The sequence below is a fragment of the Trichomycterus rosablanca genome, chromosome 1 (genome assembly GCF_030014385.1).
Source record: "Trichomycterus rosablanca isolate fTriRos1 chromosome 1, fTriRos1.hap1, whole genome shotgun sequence".
In the NCBI taxonomy this organism is placed as follows: domain Eukaryota; kingdom Metazoa; phylum Chordata; class Actinopteri; order Siluriformes; family Trichomycteridae; genus Trichomycterus; species Trichomycterus rosablanca.
Genome location: NC_085988.1, coordinates 14,628,653 through 14,649,942, shown reverse-complemented (window position 1 = coordinate 14,649,942; position 21,290 = coordinate 14,628,653). Strand labels below are relative to the sequence as shown.

Genomic DNA, 21,290 nt, shown 5'->3' with positions numbered 1-21,290 from the left:
GTCTTCAACGTCTGGATGAACCGTTCCGTGAGGCCGTCTGTCTGAGGATGGAATGGTGTGGCCGTAATACCCCTAACCCCCAACAACCTAAACACATCTCTGAGTAGGTTAGACGTGAAGTTGGTGCCCTGATCAGTTAACACCTCCTTTGGAATCCCTACCCTCGAGATGAGTTGGATTAAGGCATTAACAATCTGTCTTGCCTTAATTTTCTTTAATGCGAAAGCTTCGGGGTATTTAGTAGCATAATCACACACAACAAGGATATAACGGTTACCCCCACAACTTCTTGGTAGGGGTCCTGCTATGTCCATTGCAATGCGTGAGAATGGTACATCAACTATTGACAGGTTAATTAAGGGAACCTTGCCTGCATCTCTACGTGGAGCTGTCAATTGGCATTCCGGACATGCCTTGCAAAAATCTACCACGTCCTGGTATTGGCGAGGCCAGTAAAATCTACTTGCCACCCTGCTCAAAGTTTTAGCTATACCCATATGTCCTGCCCATGGCTCTGAGTGCCCCAGTTTCAACACTTGCTGCCTCAACTGTTTAGGTACAACCAGCTGTTCATAATCCCCTTTAATTCTATACAGGATTTTATCCTTCACAAGAAACTGTCTGCCACCCCTATCCATGCCTTCCCCGCATTTTAAAAAGACAGGTTTTAATGTTAGGTCTTGTGCCTGCTGCTCGGCCACATCAGTTTTTAACTCCTCAGAGTCTAAGTCAACTGGCTTCAGCTGTTCAACCACAGGTGTACCTCTGACTTTGTCTTGCCTCCTCACTGACTTAGGTTTACGTCTCACCTGAGCAACACAAAGCGGTAGCTCTTTCATTAGCGCTACGCTCTCCTGCTGTGCAGCTTTAGATTGAGCTCTAGTTATGACCATAACTTCTGCCACATCCTGCTTATCTGTTAAGAGATCCACCAAAACCGGTACATCTCTACCAATAATCACCGAATATGGAGCCTGTTGCATTATACCCACATTAAGCAAGTAAGTTTGACCGTTAACCTCAATGTTAACCTCAGCTGTTGGGTAAACTTGCTCGTCCCCGTGAATACATTTCACCCTGAGCTCACCAGTATGTTTAATCTGTGTCTCTGGGAGACATTCTGCTAGAACTAAGGTTTGGCTAGCCCCAGTGTCTAGCAAAGCTTTACACTTTTTACCCGCTATTTTAACCATTAAAGTCACGTCTTTACTGCTGTCCTGAAGTTTAAAACTTCCTGACTCTCTGGGAATGTAACACAGCTGACTCATGCTACTACCAAGTTTTGGGCAAATGTTAGCTTTATGACCCCTCTGATTACAATTAAAACATCTGATAGAATTATCAGGGATAGGTCTACTGTTGCTACTTTTGGGTTTTGCCTCAGCTGGACTAAACCAACGATTTTGAGATGTTTTTCTAAAAACTTTAGGACCGCAACTATATCCATCCCCAGACTTACCGGGCTCAGCATGGAGTTGTTGCTTGCACTGGTTCCCGAGTCTGAAATCTCCCTCTGTCTGCCTGGCTGAGACGAACGCTTCTGCCAGGGTCACTGCTTGCTCCATTGAAGCTGGGCTGCGCTCGATGATCCAGCTGCGTAGCTCCGGATTGACCACCTTAAGGTACTGCTCCATAACAATGGTATCACCAACTTGTTCTTTGGTCTTTTCGTGTGGTGTCATCCACTTTTCATACAGCACCTTTAATCTGGTGTACAACTCTCTTGGAGTCTCGTCAGCCTGCACATTAATGTCCCTGAAGCGTTGTCTATAAGTTTCTTTGTTGATTTCGAATTTCATCAACACAGCACTCTTGATTTTGTGGTAGTCACAAGCATCAGCAGCATCCATGGCTACATAAGCTGCCCTAGCTTTACCATCAAGTAAAGGGATAAGATGGAATGCCCAGGTTTCTTCTGGCCACATAGCAGCTTGAGCTAATCGTTCAAACGTGGTTAAAAAATGTTCAATGTCATCCGTCTCTTTAAAAACCGCCATTCTAGGAGCTGGCCATACCATTTGAGCTGGAAGTCGTTCCGGTTGCCACTGCGGTTGAGTTGTAGCCGCCGACTGTGAACTCCGTAAAATCCTCGTCTGTGGCTGTTGCCCCTGCATTTCACTCAAGTCAATGGTTTCAGCTACAAGATGGCTTTTCTGAATCTCTCCTTGAAGTAGTCCAAACTGATGTTGGAGCGATCTCCATCGCTGCTCCTGCCGGGCCATTTCGCGCTGCATTGTCTCGTCTTTTTTGTTTTGGTCACTCATAAAAGTTTGGAGTAACTCACACACATATTTAATATCCATAGTAGAAGTTGCGGCACTGGAATCAGCCACCTCCGGCTCCTGCCAGCTTCCCTCACTCGCACTCTTCTTCTGCGCCATCGGAGCTTTCTTTGCGGGCATATTCCTCAGCGGTATGCCGCACTGCCCGTAATTCAATCTTTAAAACAGTCTCTGGAGAATCAGCGTTGAAACGCCGCTGTGTTTGTCATAGTCCTCACCGCTCCGCGTGCTTCCGCTTTTATCCACCGCGCATGCGTATGCTACGCCATCTTTGGAAGGTCGCCTCAACACTGGAAGTAAACCGCCGCCATTGGTGTCCTCCGGCCGCCGGTTTTGGGTTTGAATCACCGTTGTCGCCGTTGTACTGGAACCGTCGTTTCAGCGTTTGATCTGGGCTTCCGCTGCCACCATTTTGTGACGATGTTTGCCGAACTCCCGTTTAGGGAGACACAAATTCACCGGGTAATTTAGCTGAGTGTGTATAGGAGTGTGGATGTACCACGCTGAAGTCGCCAGGTAGAGTTCAAACGGTGAAATTTTAATACCACACAGTGAGAAAAAACATAAACAAAAGACTGTACAAAAATACAAACGAAACGCCGTTAACATGTTACCTAACTTGTATCAGTATAGGTCTCAAATAAAGTGCAGACCGCCAGGTCATAACACTTACTCCTCAAGCTCTAACTCATGGACTGTGCTCTCAACAGCCCCCAGGTGAGTTTTCCCCCCCCCCCTCCTTAGTTCCTCTCTTAAGGGCCTAGCCCCACCCTCTACCTGGGCAAACCATTCCCCACCATTTCCCCGGGTGTGCTTACCCCTAGGAGAACATAAAGAGATTAAAAAAACAGCTGTTTATACACAGGCCTATAAACAAACGGATACCGGTAACTATCACTAGTGTACACAATAAAACTATAACCTTAATTTATTCCCAGGTTCAGACTACCCCTCTCCCACTGGTTAGGCTGTGGGCCCTACAGCCTCCCCTAAGGAGTGAGTCCTCCCCTCTATACTAAACTTAAGGCAAATATCCCATAAGGATCAAAAGGTATAACAGGTAAGTATTACAACATACTCTGTTGGTGATGAGGCACTAACATATAGTCATCATCACATATCTTTTTTAAAGTAGCTCGAGTGGCTGCCCAATTATGAGACCTTACTCAGAGCAGAATCAATACTGAAGGCCAGTGGTTTGCCCTGCTAAAGTGCTTTTTGCTTTTTTGGGTTTTGTTTTCCTTTTTTGGGACGTTTGAGGAGTTGGGGGGTGGGGGGGGGATGATGTTACTCATCATCTTGGTTAGACTCGTAGACTTGTTTAAAATAGTTGATTTTAGGGGGCCACTCCTCTGGCTGACCATTCTTGAGTTTTTGATCCTTGCTGAGGGTTCATAAGTACTGTACATACAGCCTACATGTAAAAAAAAAATATGGACACTTTACTCACATTCCACACATTTACATCTACTTTTTCTACCTTTTTATTTGGTGTTATGGTTATTGATTGGCAAGTGAACCAGAACTATGCAGTAATCTTGTCTGTAAACATCTGTGCCTTTGTAGTCTTTTTTTCTTTCCACTTTTCCTTTATTCGGTCATGTCTGGTTGCTGGATATCTGCTCTGGGTTTATTTTCTAGTATGAATGCAGCCACAATGAGAAGAAGCTGCTGCTTTCTTTGCTCATTCAGTAACAGAATTTAAATTCGTCTCTCCCCCTCTTTTGCAGGCTGGCCGTAAGGAGAGGAGCGACGCTCTCAACACGGCTATTGACCGGATGACCAAGAAGACCCGTGACCTGCGTCGTCAGGTTTGTTTCACCCGCTCACTTTTCACAAATTCCCTCAGTTCAATCCCTTGGCCCCCTGAGGTCAATCGTTTAGATCTGCGTGGCAGCTGGTTTATTTTCCTGGCCCGCTTGTGTGTTATTTATCTACGTAGTTTATTTTAGTAAGATTTTAAGCTCCCTGTGGGATTAATTGTACATGATCGGTGAAGTAGAAAGTTTTTCTGTACACATTCGATACCACAACAGACTCTGCTGCCCTGTAATATTTATTTATATACACCGACCAGGCATAACATTATGACCATGGACAGGCGAAGTGAATAACACTGATTTGATTATCTCTTCATCACGGCACCTGTTAGTGGGTGGGATATATTAGGCAGCAAGTGAACATTTTATCCTAGAAGTTGATGTTAGACGCAGGAAAATGATCAATCATAAGGATTTGAGCGAGTTTGACAAGGACCAAATTGTGATGGCTAGACGACTTGGTCAGAGCATCTCCAAAACGGCAGCTCTTGTGGGGTGTTCCCGGTCTGCAGTGGTCAGGATCTATCAAGAGTGGTCCAAGGAAGGAACAGTGGTAAACCGGCGACAGGGTCATGGGTGGCCAAGGCTCATCGATGCACGTGGGGAGAAGAATTCAAAGCTGGTTCTGATAGAAAGGTGTCAGAATACACAGTGCATCGCAGTTTGTGGCATATGGGGCAGCAAAAGGGGAACCAACACAATATTAGGAAGGTGGTCATAATGTTATGCCTGATCGGTGTATAGTGCATTAAATGAAGCTTTCTGAACTCGTGCTCAAAGACTTAAAGAGGAGGAAAGTCAGACTCTTTAAATAAATAAATAACACCATTTTAGTCATTATCATTCCTTAATTCTTCCAGGCTATCTTTTTCTTCCTGCCCCCTATTTAATCATTTCCAATTCCCTATTGCAATTTCCTTGCTGCTTGCATCAGTCCCTGTGCTGACTGATTGGAACCACAGATTATCACACGTCCCCCTCTAAAACTCATGGGGTCACAGGTCGCCTCTTTACCTCACATAGAACCCTTTGTTCAGTAGGCTCGACCCAACCTCGGACACAATGGAAATGTCACTCAGTCGACCTCGTTCCCTCAGACACAGCTAATTGTCTGTTGGGTGCCCAGCTCGGTCGATAGCACTGCTGGAATTGGGGTCCCTCATCGTTAAACTTTCATCCCTTCACTGCACATGCCCAAACCATTTCAATATGGCCTCCCTAATGGCTGAGCAAGAAAGCCTCAGTTGATGTTCCAGTTCATTCCAGAGCTGTTCAGTGGGGCTGAGGTCAGGACTCTGGAGTTTCTTAAAACCGAACTTCACTTCATGTCCTCATAGATCTTACTTTGTGCACAGGAAGGTCCTTCCCTGAACTGTTGCTGCAAATTTAGAAGCATGTTATTTCCTTTATATAATTGATCGATGACACCTGTTAGCAACTGTTGTGGCTGAAACATGAATTAAAAGATTTGAAGTGGTGTCCCAACACTTGTCCATGTGACCTTGTCCAGGTAGTTTACGTGTGAATGTTTGACTTGTTTGTATTTTATGTGACTGTAGTGGAATAACTTGCATTCCCCAGGTCCTAAATAAGATTTGTGTTGTGTGTTTCAGCTGAGGAAGGCCGTGATGGACCATGTTTCCGACTCGTTTCTGGAAACCAACGTTCCTCTGCTGGTTCTTATCGAGGCCGCCAAAAACGGCAATGAAAAGGAGGTCAAGGACTACGCCCAGGTCTTCCGCGAGCACGCCAACAAGCTGATTGAGGTAAGCGTGACCTTCACTTTACATGGAGGTACAGAGCTGCCCACAGGTGCTTAGGAAAGGTCGAAGCATTTCTGCAATCTAAAATGAAGCTTTTCCTGATGTGTCTCAGTGATGCTGTTAGCTACCTTGGAAGAGACGTAAGAGTGTTCAGGCGATGGTAGCTCAGCAATTATGATACTTAGTTCATTGTAATTGCAATAGTAAGGTCGCTGGTTCAAGCCCAGTCTTCGCCAAGTTTGCACTGTGGGCTCTCGATCTAGTCCCTAACCTTCAGTTACCTGGAGGGCAGCACAGTGGCTTGGTTGGTAGCACTGTCACCTCACAGCAAGAAGGTCCTGGGTTTGATCCCCAGGTGGAGCACTCCAGGTCCTTTCTGTGTGGAGTTTGCATGTTCTCCCCGTGTCTGTGTGGGTTCCCTTCAGGAGCTCACAGTACAAAGACGTGCAAGTGAGGTGAATTAGAGATACAAAATTGTCCATGACTTTACAGCACTGTAATCAGCACCACTGCGTTTAGAACCTTACACAGCCTCCCCATGCCCAAAGTACACCACTAAGTATTCTCCTATAATGCAAGGAATCAAGAGCACTCCTCAATGATAATCTTTCCAGATCCTTCAGGCTTTTTCTTGGCTCCTTTCACAGATTTCACAGAACCAATGGGCCAATTTTACATTCTTGGATTGTACGATGTATAGCAGGGAATGTATGATTGTTTGATCGATCCATCACACACCAGGGATTTGCGCTTGTGGTTTACACCATATAAATATAAGGGTGTTGTATAAAGTGAGGTTTTTAAAACTTTTTGTCCATGACTTACCGCGACCCAGGCAACACAATCAATTTCATCAAATTTATCAAAAACAAAACACAAATGATTAACTTAATTAATCAAAAATCGTGGTAATCTGGTCCCACTGTGGTTTACAAGATGTAACGTAAAGCCTCCACAAGGGGGCGTTTGTGTACCAGATCGTTTCGTATTTATGTTCCTGTTAAAATTTGTTTTTTATTATTATTTTTCTCTTCAACCCATTTTTTGGCTCCCGACCCACCCGAGGGCTTAAAAACTCTGATCTAAAGACTTGTGCCATCTTCCTCGTGAAGTGAAAGTGGGTCGGTCTGCCTTTAAACAAGACATGAACAGAGCTTGTTAGCACTGAACTGTGAGGACTGGAGCGCCATGTCTCATTTTAAGTGGAAAATCTGGTTACCAACAACTGGAGAGAGAGAAAAGAGTGGATCAAAATTTCCATTCAAGAATTTTACCATTAAAATGACATTGAAACTATAGATTAAAAATAACTTGCGCTTTTCTTACAAAGAATATTAGTCTTGTATCAAACTGTGATTCCACTTTTTGCACAGTTTTATTATTTTAGAGTTGGCGAGGCCTGGGGTGGCACGGCCCAATGTGAGTGATGTTCTTTCATGGGGCACAAAATCCCTGGCAGCGCCCCTTGGTGTGAGTTATACAGCTTGCACTAAATGGACACAGTAATATCTTGTACAAAAATGATGTATTACTAAATGTAATTAACAACTGTCACTAGAGATGGACCGATTGAGGCCGATTCTGATCGCCGATCACCTTTCAGCGCGATCGGCCGATAGCCGATACCAATCGAGGGCGGGGCTATATGCTATGGCAGGGCAACATGCAATTTTTAACGCAAGCAAGACATGAAACATGGTCTAAACTGGTGTATTACCATTTTTAACGAACTCATGTGAAACAGCATAATATCTTTAATAAAATTTGCAGTAAATAAACAAAGTAAATCAAACAAATACAGTTAAAATACTGCAATCATTAAATTTAGACCATTAATTATTTTAACACGGAAAAACAGTAAATTAAACAGTCAATACTGCAGTAATTTAACATAGCCCTTAATGTTTTAAACGAATAAAACAGTGAATTAAACAAATACAGTGAAAATACTGCAATAATTAAATTTAGACCATTCATTAACATGAAAAAACTGTATATTACATAAATGCAGTCAAAAGCAGCACACCTGGGATGCGATCGGACTGTCGCTCTCAGGATCGGCTAAATTTGAGAAATATCGTCCGATTTTTAATCAAACTATGCGTTCCCAAGTGTGCTGCTATCTTTCAGAGGCTACCATCCCACGGCGCACGCAAGCACTAGCGCATATAAGAGCGTAAAAGCAATAGACCCGCTTACCCACTCTTGCCGAAGCCGCTCGAACCTATCTCTCTGCGCCTTGCACAATACATAGCCGATCGATCCTTCCATCTTTAACCATCACACTATCATTAATATTGTAAAAATATTGTTCTGTACTTATAGAACACCCCAAATACACCAAGGAGAGACAAGTACACATGCCTAAATCCATCAAATAAATTCTTACACAAGACAAAGCTAGAACAGTCTTAACACACCCTGCAGCCTTAAAAATAAAAATGAAAATATAAAATAGCCCAAAATATAAATACCAGATAAAATTGACAAACGTAATACCTGTCTTTTCATAAAATGACACATACATGTTAAACATGGCATTAAAACCCAAATAAATAAGTTTATCTGTAAACACATTCACCATTTACTTCATTTATCTTCAGGTTGTGATTTTCGTCACATCGGAGTGAAGTAAACAGATAAGTAAATGTTTCCGAGGCTATTTTTTTCCTCAAGCAAAGACAGCAAAGCCACATTCATCTGTCTTCTGTAGTGGATGGAAGGAAAACAGTTTAGGGTGCAGGAGCATCACGCTTTCTTAAGTGCTTTGTGGTCGTAAAATTCCATCTCCAGTCATGCTTTAAGTTTTGCTCGGTTCCAGTCATGGCTGTGAACCAAACGTCAAGTCCCAGAGTCTTTTGGATCAGAGTAACTTTAGTTCCCAATTAGATATTTCGCCAATATCTAATGGACAGAGCTCACATGAAGTGTATATACAGGACCGTGGTAGCTGAACTGTTGACTAGTAATCAGAAGGTTGTCTGTTCAAGCCCCTCCACCACCAGGTTGCCACGGTTGGACCCCTGAGCAAGTCCCTTAACCATAAGTTCCTCGAATACTTGGATAAAAGCATCCGCTGCATGCCTTAAATGTAAATTACAGTCGAACCACCAGCAGACTAGCTCCCCGTCCCCTTTGACACGCCAACCAGACAGCAGAGGTTCACATGGACATGAAGTGCACACACAAACAGTGACATCTGTGTTGCACTGGTAAAGGAAAGGTCAGATAGGGTTTCTGTGTCAATCCCAGACCCTTGTTCTGCCTGTTGAGCACTTGTCCAAGCTGGTAGCACCATGCGAGACTTGCATGCTAGCCCACACCGCCAAAGAGACTGTACAATTAAGAGCTGCCTTGCTGCCTACTGCCTACCTGGGCAGCTGCCTCAGTAGAGAGGATTCCAATAAGACATCAAACTCATAAGGCAGATTATTTACATTTACGACATTTAGCAGACACTTTTATCCAAAGCGACTTACATTACAGTTACAGTATACAATCTAAGCAATTGAGGGTTAAGGGCCTTGCTCAAGGGCCCAACAGTTGCAACCTGGCAGAGCTGAGGCTTGAACCGGCAACCTTCTCATTACTAGTCCAGCTGCCCTATTTAGACGCACTAATTTGACAGAGATTACGTCGCCACAGTTTAGCTTACTAAGCTAACACAGTTAGCCTCAGGCCATTCAAACCAATGGGCTGAGGTGGCACAACCCACTAGCATGCCAGCTAACATTGCCCGCGATGCAGCAAAAACAGTTAAACTGTCACTGCCGAGCCCGAAATTACAAACAAATGACACTTGTGCACCTTTATACAAATCAAACATCAATGATAATATTTATTTACATTTGCAAAGAACTCTGTTGGTTGCCCCGCGTTTTTTCACCATATTTGTAATTTTTTTGTGAGAAGAATTGTGCCGCACTGAATGCTGGGATTGCCTTCAGTGCTGAGGAAGCATCGGCCGCTCCCTCGTTATTCAGTCAGATTATCAGTCAGACCTAAGGCGCCTCAGTAGGAGCATTTTAAGGAATCTAAGAATTTAGACATGCCTTCTTCTCGGCAGTGTAGGATGATGTAAAATGTGTCTATGTAGAGAGATCACTAGGTTTTCAGACACACCCTGTATGTGTCTTGGGGTGTGTAGGTTTTGTCATTAGATTCCGGTTTTTAATTGATTCTTACTTGGGCCTTGTGCTTGTCAGGGTTCAGATGTTTTCCTTTCTACCGCAGCTGCACCACAAGCCGCGCATAATTAATGCAGAGACGAAGCGAAGTGAATCAATGTCACGAAGGCCCTGCGTGCCCCCCATGGCCCCCAGTTTTGTCCACTTAATATGCTCATGAGCCACGCCACCGTCACATCTGTTTGGCATCATGTCCCAGAACTCGTGCGTTTTTTTACGGTCGCTCTGCAGAGTTCTTCAGGCCGGCGGTGCAGCGGCCTGGCGGATCGGCTCATTTGTATGGACGGTCACGGCTGTGATCAAATTTTTAAGCCCCAGTCGGAGGAGCCCGTCTACCCTGTGGTCAAGGTTAAGTGCTTATCACAGGGGAATTGCTTATTGTCTCAACACCAGGACGTCGCATCGCTCTGCGTGTAACCGCAAACGAGAATGCTGAAGGGCCGCGAACGAAACCAGCAAGCGGCTCTATTCATGTCTCCCGTTTTGTTTTTTCTTCTTGTTTTCTGATGCCTCTATCCTAGTCTGAGCCGTTCTGTTAGTTCATTTATCTTTAATAACGCCTTCAGGTGGATTCTAAACCACCTGGAAACACTAAGCAATAGTGGACTAGGTTCCAAACCATCACACGGCAGCACACAGCCACCCATTTACTCACTCATTTGAAATTTGGTGTGAGCCAATCCAGCTTCTCTGTGAGTGATTAGAGGTGAGGAGTCTGCATAGGATGCTTTCAGATACTTCCTTTAAGGAGCTTGGTGTTTTTTTCTGTAAGGACTCAGTAGTCTTTCCACAAAACAGCGCCCACTGTTGACCACTATAAGACACATGCTGGTTGGTCGGTCTGGCTTGTGTGGCCAGCTTTGGGCAGCATTATCCTTCCTGCACAGATTGATAGGCGATGACATTGGGGGCATTCTAATTCTTTTGTGAGGAAAGTTGTGCTGCACTGAATTCTGGGATTGCCTTCACTGCTAAGGAAGCATCAGACGCTCCCTCGTTATTCAGTCTGTTTATCACTTAGAATGAAGGCACCTCAGCCGCTCAGGTGGCGCAGCGGTAAAATACGCTAGCACACCAGAGTTGGGTTTTCGAATACTTCTTATCGGTCCTCATAACTGGTGCAATTACGACCCCTGCTGGCTGATTGATGGTGCCTGCACAGGGCTGAGGAATAATGCTTATCAGGGTGTGGCTCTCCGTGCACAGTGCTAATTGGTATATATGAACTCGACTCGTATGGGTGAAAAATGCAGTCTGTACTGAGCACGTGTCGGAGGGGGCGTGTGTCAGTTGAGAAGCGTCCTCAGTCAGAGGTGAAGGGTCGAATCAGTGGAGGATGCAATCAGGGTAATTAGACACGACTAGATTAGGGGAGAAAATCCAAGAATTTAGACATGCCTTCTCTCTACATAGACGCATTTTACGTCATCCTACGCTCCTGAGAATTTTTAGACAGACCCATAGTCTGTGCCTGTCCTTGGTCAGAACGGTGGCGGTTCAAGTGGCAGTAGAGGTACAATGGGGAATTAAAGATGAAAAGATTGGGTAAGAAATAGGGAAGTCTTTTTCTCCTTTTTACCGTGTCCGATTGCGTCATGCTTCCTCTCCACCAATGCTGATCCCTGCTCTGATTGAGAGGAACGAAGCTAACCCACGCCCCCTCCGACACGTGGGCAGCAGCCGTATGCATCTTATCACCCACACATTGACGAGTGCAGTGCAGCTCAGCGTTGTGTACGGAGAGACACACCCTGAGAGCACTCCTTTCTCATCTCTGTGCAGGCGCCATCAATCAGCCAGCAGAGGTCATAATTGCACCAGTCATGAGAGAGAGACCCTGTCCGGGTTAGTCCCGCCCATATCTTAAACAACAGGCCAATCGTTGTTCATGTGGCCTCTCAGCCTAGCCGGCAGGCAGAGCTGAGATCTCGAATACGTCGTATCGAATCTCGGCTCTGGTTTCAGCGTGTGTTTTTACCGCTGCGCCACCTGAGTGGCAAATTCGGAAATCCTACGTCAGCCTTTTATTGCTCTTGAAATCCGTATCAGTCCTTCATAAAACCTGACGTTAGGTAATCAGAATTCAAGATCGTTTAATTAAAAAATAAATATAATTAGATGTCGAGGCACAATTACTCGTCCACCAACCTCTCCTCCGTGTAGGTCCAGTGAACATTATACAGGTTCTGGTAAGACCGTGCCCTGGTTTACATGGCTCTAAGCATCAAGCCCTTCATTCTCAACCCTGCAGAGCCTGAGGCAGCATGTCTGCTGACATTTGTTAGCGACCTCTTCTCCACAGGAGGCCGTCCCGCAGAGGGTCAGCTTTAGAGAATGAAAGGGACCTAAGAGGAAACATGGGGGCACTGAATAGAGACCCCACACACTCGACAACAGCTAAATTTAAAGGGCCGACATGTCTCCTCCACAACCCCCTCCTTATTTTCTTAGTACTTTCTCACTCTGGCACTCCAGCCAACTGATTTTATTCCTTTATATACACTATACTGCCAAAAGTATTCGCTCGTCTGTTTTCACACGCATATGAACTTGACTGACGTCCCATTCTTAATCCATAGAGTTTAATATGATGTTGCCCCACCCTTTGAAGCTATAACAGATTCAACTCTTCTGGGAAGGCTTTCCACAAGGTTTAGGAGTGTGTTTATGGGAATTTTTGACCATTCTTCCAGAAGCTCATTTGTGAGGTCAGACATTGATGTTGGACGAGAAGGCCTGGCTCACGGTCTCCGCTCTAATTCATCCCAAGTCAAGTTCTTCCACACCAAACTCGCTCATCCACGTCTTTATGGAGCTTGCTTTGTGCACTGGTGCACAGTCATGTTAGAACAGGAAGGGACCATCCCCAAACTGTTCCCACGAAGTTGGGAGCATGAAATTGTCCAAAATCTCTTGGTATGCTGAAGCATTAAGTGTTCCTTTCACTGGAACTAAGGGGCCGAGCCCAACTCCTGAAAAACACCCCCACACCATAATCCCCCCTCCACCTAACTTTACACTCGGCACAATGCAGTCAGACAAGTACTGTTCTCCTGGCAACCGCCAAACCCAGACTCTTTCATCGGATTGCCAGACTGAGAAGCGTGATTCATCACTCCAGAGAACACGTCTCCACTGCTCTAGAGTCCAGTGGCGGCGTGCTTTACACCACTGCATCCGACACTTTGCATTGTGCTTGGTGATGTAAGGCTTGGATGCAGCTGCTCGGCCATGGAAACCCATTCCATGAAGCTCTCTTCACACTGTTCTTGAGCTAATCTGAAGGCCACATGAAGTTTGGAGGTCTGTAGCGATTGACTCTGAAGTTGGTGACCCCTGCGCACTATGCACCTCAGCATCCGCTCACCCCGCTCTGTCATTTTACATTGCCTACCACTTCGTGGCTGAGTTGCTGTCGTTTCCAGTCGCTTCCACTTTGTTATAATACCACTGACAATCGACTGGAAAAATATTTAGTAGTGAGGAAATTTCATGACTGGACTTGTTGCACAGGTGGCATCACGGTACCACACTGGAATTCACTGAGCTCCTGAGAGCGACCCATTCTTTCACTAATGTTTGTAGAAGCAGTCTGCATGTCTAGGTGCTTGGTTTTATACACCTGTGGCCATGAAAGTGATGGGAGCGCCTGAATTCAATGATTTGGATGGGTGAGTGAATACTTTTGGCAATATAGTGTATGTGAAAGAAGCTCTATAGTGGAAGATCAGCTTCAGTCAGCTTAGTAGGAAAGATTTCTTGCTTCATTTATGTTTGAAGGCTTTCGAGATTTTTACCATACTAAGCAAGCAAATGACTCTTGTTTAGGTTTGTAGATTATTTTTAGCATTATTTAGCCTGTATGGGCAGATAACATGACACTTGATTGATTTTATTTATTTATTTTTTGATGTATTGACCGCCTCCCTTCCCCTTTTTTGACTTCTGCATTATTAATGCAGTTTCCTGCTGCAAAACAAAAACAAGAAATAAACCCTGTACACAGAACAGCATCAGTCCTGCAAAGAAAGTCCCACAGTCACCCAGGAGCTCGTCAGGATTTCATTACTCAGAATCAGCTTTGCTCCCGAGCGCTCCTTCATGCTGATGAATGTTTTATCGAGTTAGAGCTTCTAGGTGTTCATTTTTGCATTTTGCATGGAGGCGGCCGCTTGAATGCATGATCTGCGATTTGTGAACGAGCTCTTATGTGCGTTTAAACTCCTGGCGTAGGAGCACTCTTCATTTTGCTCGACAGTGGGATACCACGACTAAAGCCAGGACGAGACTTGATTCTTGTCGGCTGCTTGTTTTGTTTGCTTTTATGCCAAACTTCTTTCTGCTGCGACGTTCCTTTATATTGCTCCTGCTTTTACGTATACGCCAGTTAGCAGATTATGCGTTCAGCAAAAGCAAATCCGGTTGCCGTGCTGCTGTTAATTCGCTCTCAAATTGTCTCTGAATGGCGCCGGAGAACATCCACACAGCTGGAAACACGTCCGCTACCTACAGAGTCGGATGCCGGACGCATCTCGCTATAGCGCATCGGAAAATGTTGTTTTGCAAAAGTATAATGGAATGAGTTTCCTCAGGGCCTCATTTTCAGGAGATTTGTGGTCGATTCAGGAACATAAAGCGTCTTTTGAGACTCATTTGTGCCTCATCAGCTTTCTGTGCTAGACAGCAAAGCCAGAGATGACCTACACTGAGATATCAGGACTCACGTTTAGCAGTGTTGGTGTGTAGATGATTAGATTGAGCAATTAGTGAAGCATTAAAGCTGTGGATGTACATGGTTCTAGTAGGTTCAAATATATTGACCAATAATTAACATCCAGTATTGACTTCAGACATTTTTGCTTGGAAGAAGCAGCTGTGTGTTTAGAAAGACGTGTTTGGGAGCAATGTCCTCACCCAATTGAAAATCGAAAGGCTTAGTGGGTAGCACTGTCACCTCACAACAAGAAGGTCCTGGGTTTAATCCCCAGGTGGGGTGGTTTCTGTGTGGAGTTTGCATGTTCTCCCCGTGTCTGCCTGGGTTTCCCCTGGGAGCTCCGGTTTCCTCCCACAATCCAAAGACATGCAAGCCGAGGGCGAAACCCTCTTAAAATTACAGGAAGAAACCTTGATAGGAACCAGACTCAGCAGGAACCCATCCTTCTTGGGTGGCCTGGAGGATACTTCAATAGAATACTTAAATAGAATTTAAACAAATCTGGGCAGTGATAGCTCAGTGGTTAAGGTACTGGACTAGTAAACAGAAGGTTGCCGGTTCAAGCCCCGCCACCACCAAGTTGCCACTGTTGGGTCCCTGAGCAAGGTCCTTAACCCTCAATTGCTCATCGTGTAAGTCGCTTTGGATAAAAGCGTCTGCTAAATGCTGAAAATGAAAATGAAAAATGAAATACAAACAAAATTAAATTGAACTGAAAGTAATAACTAGCAAAAATAAATAAATAAATAAATAATTAAATAATTGGAGTTCTTCATTGTTCAGTCCAGTCTGTGATAAAGTCTGTTGTAAGTTCTGGTCATTTTTGGTGCAGACACACCAGGTTCCCATCCCACCTAGCCGTAAGAAGAACTGAGGCTACTTCTTATCACTATAAGCTCCATGTGGATTCGTCCCCACTTGTGCAGGCCTGGACCAGCCCCAGAGATCACACATTGCAGGACCTGTGGGAAATGACCCCATTCTTTCTGTATACTTTGTTCTAGTAGGTTTAAAGATATCTGGCCAATTTTGACCAATAATTAACATCCAAAATAGGAAGCTGATTTGTGTTTAAATAACTACGTTTGGGAGCAACCTCCTTGTCTAGAAGAAATCCAACTGGAACCCTTTATTACTACAGGACGAATTTCACCTAGCTCATGACAAGAACTGTGTCCACTTCTTATCCCCTGCAGTGTTGGATTCCCACACAGGGCCGTATCATGTACAGGGAGCTATGCTAAACTCCATGTGTCCCCATTTGTGCAGGTGTGGAACAGTTGAACTTACACTGGACTGGCACCTCCCAAAATGGAAATTCCTCTATAGCCCTGGCATGTCAAATAGCCTTAACTGCCAAGTTAACCCAAACCTTAAGCATTTCTTTATCATCAGAACACTTGCTAAGCAGCTTAAGCAATCAACAGTTTATTCACATGCAGTTTTGTATAAAATATCTAAGGTTGTCCTTTGGAGACGAGTAAATGAAAGATCCAGTTAAAAAGCTTTGTTTCGCTAGTGTGGTGGAAAAAATACCTCAGAAACTGGATTATGAGTAGAGATGAGTTTTATTCATGTCTGTAGAGAAGGATCACACCGACAAACTCTCACATAGTAACTCGGAGAGTGTGATGATAAGGGAAGAAAAATAATCACTCTTTATACTCCCTTCAGTGTCCATCAGATTCCATTGTTAACAAAGATTTCTTAGCTGGAACATGAGAACTGGTCTAAACCAGCTAGAACTGGGTTTTGGAGGTCTTGAAATATTTAAATGTGACTACTGGTAATCATGCTCTAAGCATAGCAATACAGTCTAAGTAGTAATTGATTATGTATTAATACTTCTGTAAATGAACGTCTAGGTGTGAGTGTACAGAGTTTATAATGGCGATAAAACTCAACCAACCAACTGTACCGCACAACCGCCGAGCCACTAGTGTCGCTCGACTTGATTCAGCACCCAAGTGGTGGAACGAACTTCCTCTGTCTAGCTTAAAAGCTGACATATGGGTTAGACAGACTGAAACCACAGTGTCATCTAGCAATATTTGAGTTTAACATGTCAACCAATGAGTAGATAACGACCCAAACAAGATTATTTATATCCAGCTTATTTCTACCCAAATATTTAGACTCAAAGTAAATGACACCAAAGTTTAATCAGATTGAAAACGGTGAATCTGTCTGTCAGAGGTGTGCTACAGGATGAGTGGCACCGCCTCACTCTGTAGGAAAACAGTCGTGCAGACCGGCGTGAAGCGGTTTTGCCACCTATCATATGAAAGCAGCTTTGAAGTCATCGTTTATTACCTGCAAAGCCCTGCTAGATAAAAGAAGCAGCCTTGCCCATTTAGAACTAATTTAGAAGATATATGCAAGAACCCACAGTGCTCAGGTGACTCTTTGAAGACGCCGTGCCGTGTATTACATTTAAAATTGATGATTAATAATGTCAGCTTTATTAGAGATCTGACACCCAGTATCATCATGGAAAGCACAAAGCCAGTTAGAACTGTTAGGAAAAACCCTGTATTACACACACTACTGTCCTACTGAGACATTGAGAGCTCTCTAAAACCACTTGTATTACCCATGAAGCATTATTTTAAAAGAGAAACCACTTTGCCCCATGAGAACCCTTGAAGTTACTTTTTTCTTTCGTATATAAAAATGCTAATACATATAATAGTTACCTTGAACACATGCCAAACCCTTGGAGATGCCCAGCATGACGCATCAAAGCATGACTGTACGTAATAGCCCTTGAAGCAACCTTGACTAGTGTTGAGAACCCTTAACGGCTCCATGCTTCATATCCTGGTTCAAGTCAAAGGTTTGCAAGCGGTGCAAGAGTTTAAGAGGCTCTTCATAGATCTCAGATCATCATTTGTTAGGATTGTGACTTGGAGCCTTAAGTCCCTGGATTATCTGTACAAGTGGTTATCTGTAAGTGTAAAGTCATGGAACAGTGGACACTTTGCTAGGATGATGGCAGCTTGTACTGCAAGAAAATTTGGCATAATGCTTTTAATTAGTAATTCATAGGGATGTAACGATGCACCACTAGACAGTTAAAAATCGGTGCACATGTGCCACGATTCGAATCGGTTATTCATTTCAACAGCAGAGGGCACTGGCGCTGTTCACCTCTCCTGGTTGACGGCAATTTACAAGTAGGTCATTTTCCAGCCAAATGTATTTATGTGAGGATACTTTTTTTATTTGTATTATACATTTATTTATATAATGTTGGATTTGTTTTAAAATCTCATTTCAGTTTTTTACACAATAAGCATTATTTGGCATAGTTTGTACCTACAGCAGAAATAAAAGACCATTATTTAGATAAATAAAAGATAAGCATAAATAGTTATTTTATTTTTTAAAAGAAATAATAAAAGGAAACTTAAATAATCATAATTATTATTCTTTTTTTTTTTTTTTTTTTTAAATCGGATAAAAATTGTATTGTAAACCCAGTATCGTGAATCGTATCGCATCGTGGGTAGAGTGTATCGTTACATCCCTAGCAATCCAGCCCCTTAACCACTAGGCTGCACCAACCAGTCAGCTTGGTGTTTGTAACTGACCCATTGGAGTTTGTTTACATGGAATCAGTGCAGGGAATACATGTTTTAATGACTCCAAACATAGCTGACGTATGCACACTGAGGGTGTGTCTCAAATCAGCAGTCTGAATGCTCATATAGAGATCTGTAGCTTCTCTGTCAGTTCGAATCAAGCGTCTATTGACTCATAACTGTGAACACAAATTGTTCTGTTTACAAATTGCCAGGCTGTAATCCGGCACTGTGTGAACTATACAGGGTGGACAGACGTAGTCTTCCCCGCTTTTACTGTCCAATTACAATTTCCCTCACGCAGGGCTTAGATGAGTAACACACCGACTTGGCTCCACATCACACACATTTCAGCGAAGCCGCCGCCGGCTTTCGGATTTATTTCTGTCCGTTCAGTGTTCCTGCAGCCGTACCTTAATCCTACAGGCATTTTCATTAATGAAGCACATCTCGAGTGTCAGAATGAATCAGCACGGCCGATCGAAGAAGAAAAGGAAGCGCTCGATACAGTTCCTTCATGCTGATGTTCGTTTGGAAACATCACATGGTCAGATGTTTGGGCCTACCACACACTCAGGCATTACATCTACATCCAAATTCAATTGGCATTACCTCAGACTCGCACGATAACCTCTAATAAAGGGTTTTGATAAGTGCTAACAAGATTCTGACTGTCTTGTGGAACCTTCACCCGTTCTTCTCATGCAGAAGCCTCCAGCTTACTGAAGTTTAATGGTTTTTAAGCTGTAACTGCTTTTTAAATGCAGTTCTTTAAGAATTTCTATAGGATTTAAATATGAAGACTAGATCCCTCCAGGATATTCCAGGACTGATTAATTAACCAAGCTTTAGTTGGCTTGTATGTCTTAAATCGTCTTGCTGGAAAGTCCAGTCATCACCAAGGTTCAGTTTCACCTCAGAAGTCATTAAAACCACCTCTATGTTTCTACACTCACTGTCCATTTTATCAGCTCCACTTACCATATAGAAGCACTTTGTAGTTCTACAGTTACTGCCTGTAGTCCATCTATTTCTCTACATACTTTTTAGCCTGCTTTCACCCGGTTCTTCAATGGTCAGGACCCCCACAGGACCCCCACAGAGAATGTTCTGTATTAGCTGGTGTTTATTTAAAACCAAGACATTGAATTAATAACAGTAAACACGGAGAGATAACTGAGAAGAGAAACTTACGCTTCACATAAAAATGAATCAACTCATGAATCAATGAATCACTTATAGCGATACTGTGAACAAAGCGTCTCTTCTAAAGGCACAAACACACACACACACACACACACACACACGCGCGCGCTGCTCCGGTTTATCTTTACTGTGAGGCTCTTTTTAAGTTTATTTACTGCTAATCCCCCCCCATCGGAATTGGCTATCGGCCGATGTCCCTGAAAGGAGATCGGAGATCGGAATCGGTGCCAAAAACCCCGATCGGTCCATCTCTAGTATGTGGTGATATTGGGTTTGACTGCCAGTGGGTTCAATATTACTAGCCATGTTAAAACTATAGCAACACACATAATGGACATACATAGACAACCAACACAACCTTACTAAATCCAAAAGAATAGCCTATAAAAATGCATATCACAACCTTTCCTGCCATGAACTTGGTCCATGGTCCAAACTAAACTTCTATCCGTGTTTATTCACTTTTCAAAGCACCCAGCACATGGCGCTCACCAAGCAGATCCCACGATTCTCCTGTCAAGATTTATGATTGGTCACCCATCGTTTACCCCATGCACATGAGTATTTCAAGGCTAAATTAGTAAATGGCATTTCTCAAACTGCTGCCAGGAAGTTAAAAGCATGCAGCTTTTTCAGAATTGCATGCATAGCATTACGATCTTTCTTTATGAGAAGCAAGAGGCCGTATTCAAACCATTAACGCAGTCTTGAACTTTACCTCGCTGGGCATCAATAAAAAGCATGAGCATCTAACGACCAGCTGTCCACATACTTTCAACCATATTGAAGAGTCGGAGGAATTATTCATATTTCTAGCGGCAGTGATGCGTATTAAGCCAAGACTTTAAAGATGAAGAAAGGCTTTATTTGTCATAAATATATATACATAAGTGCAGTGCAACAAAATTTGCATATCCCTGACCATTGTAGCAGACAGGGTTAAGGGCCTTGCTAAAGGGCCCAACAGTGGCTGCATAGCAGAGCTGGGATTCAAATCAACAATTTTCCGATTGACAGCACAAAGCTCTACCCACTAGGCTACCACTGTCCCCAAGTTATTAAGTGTTAGCCTAGTGGGTAGAGCTTTAGGGTATCAATTCAAAGAGTTGAGAGTTTGAATCTTAGCTCTGCCATGCATTCACTGTTGGACCCTTGAGCGAGGCCCTTAACCCTCTCGGCTCCAGGGGCACTGTACTATGGCTGACCCTGTGTTCTGACCCTAGCTTTCAAAAATAAAAGCGAGTTGTATATGTATACATGACAAATAAAGGAATTCTATTATTGCGATGAACTTTGATGAACAGATTGTTGGATATACAATGACTGACTGATTAGCCAATTTTTTGCTCTTTTCATTGGAGGTCCCACTCAAACCTCCAACCCCATCGGAGGTCCCGCTCAAATCTCCAACCTCATCGGAGGTCCCGCTCAAACCTCCAACCCCATCGGAGGTCCCGCCCAAACCTCCAACCCCATCGGAGGTCCCGCTCAAATCTCCAACCTCATCGGAGGTCCCGCTCAAATCTCCAACCTCATCGGAGGTCCCGCTCAAACCTCCAACCTCATCGGAGGTCCCGCCCAAACCTCCAACCCCATCGGAGGTCCCGCTCAAATCTCCAACCTCATCGGAGGTCCCGCTCAAATCTCCAACCTCATCGGAGGTCCCGCTCAAACCTCCAACCTCATCGGAGGTCCCGCTCAAATCTCCAACCTCATCGGAGGTCCCGCCCAAAC

The 21,290-nt window shown here is 43.9% G+C and overlaps 1 protein-coding gene across 1 annotated transcript in view; it reads left to right on the top strand.

Moving 5' to 3' along the window:
* Positions 1-21,290, top strand: part of ctnna1 (catenin (cadherin-associated protein), alpha 1) — a 238,033-nt gene that overhangs the window by 129,939 nt on the left and 86,804 nt on the right. Inside the window, exons 8-9 of the mRNA XM_063018999.1 lie at positions 4,013-4,093; positions 5,716-5,868. Of these exons, the coding sequence (XP_062875069.1) occupies positions 4,013-4,093; positions 5,716-5,868 (234 nt within the window). The remainder of the gene's footprint in view (positions 1-4,012; positions 4,094-5,715; positions 5,869-21,290) is intronic.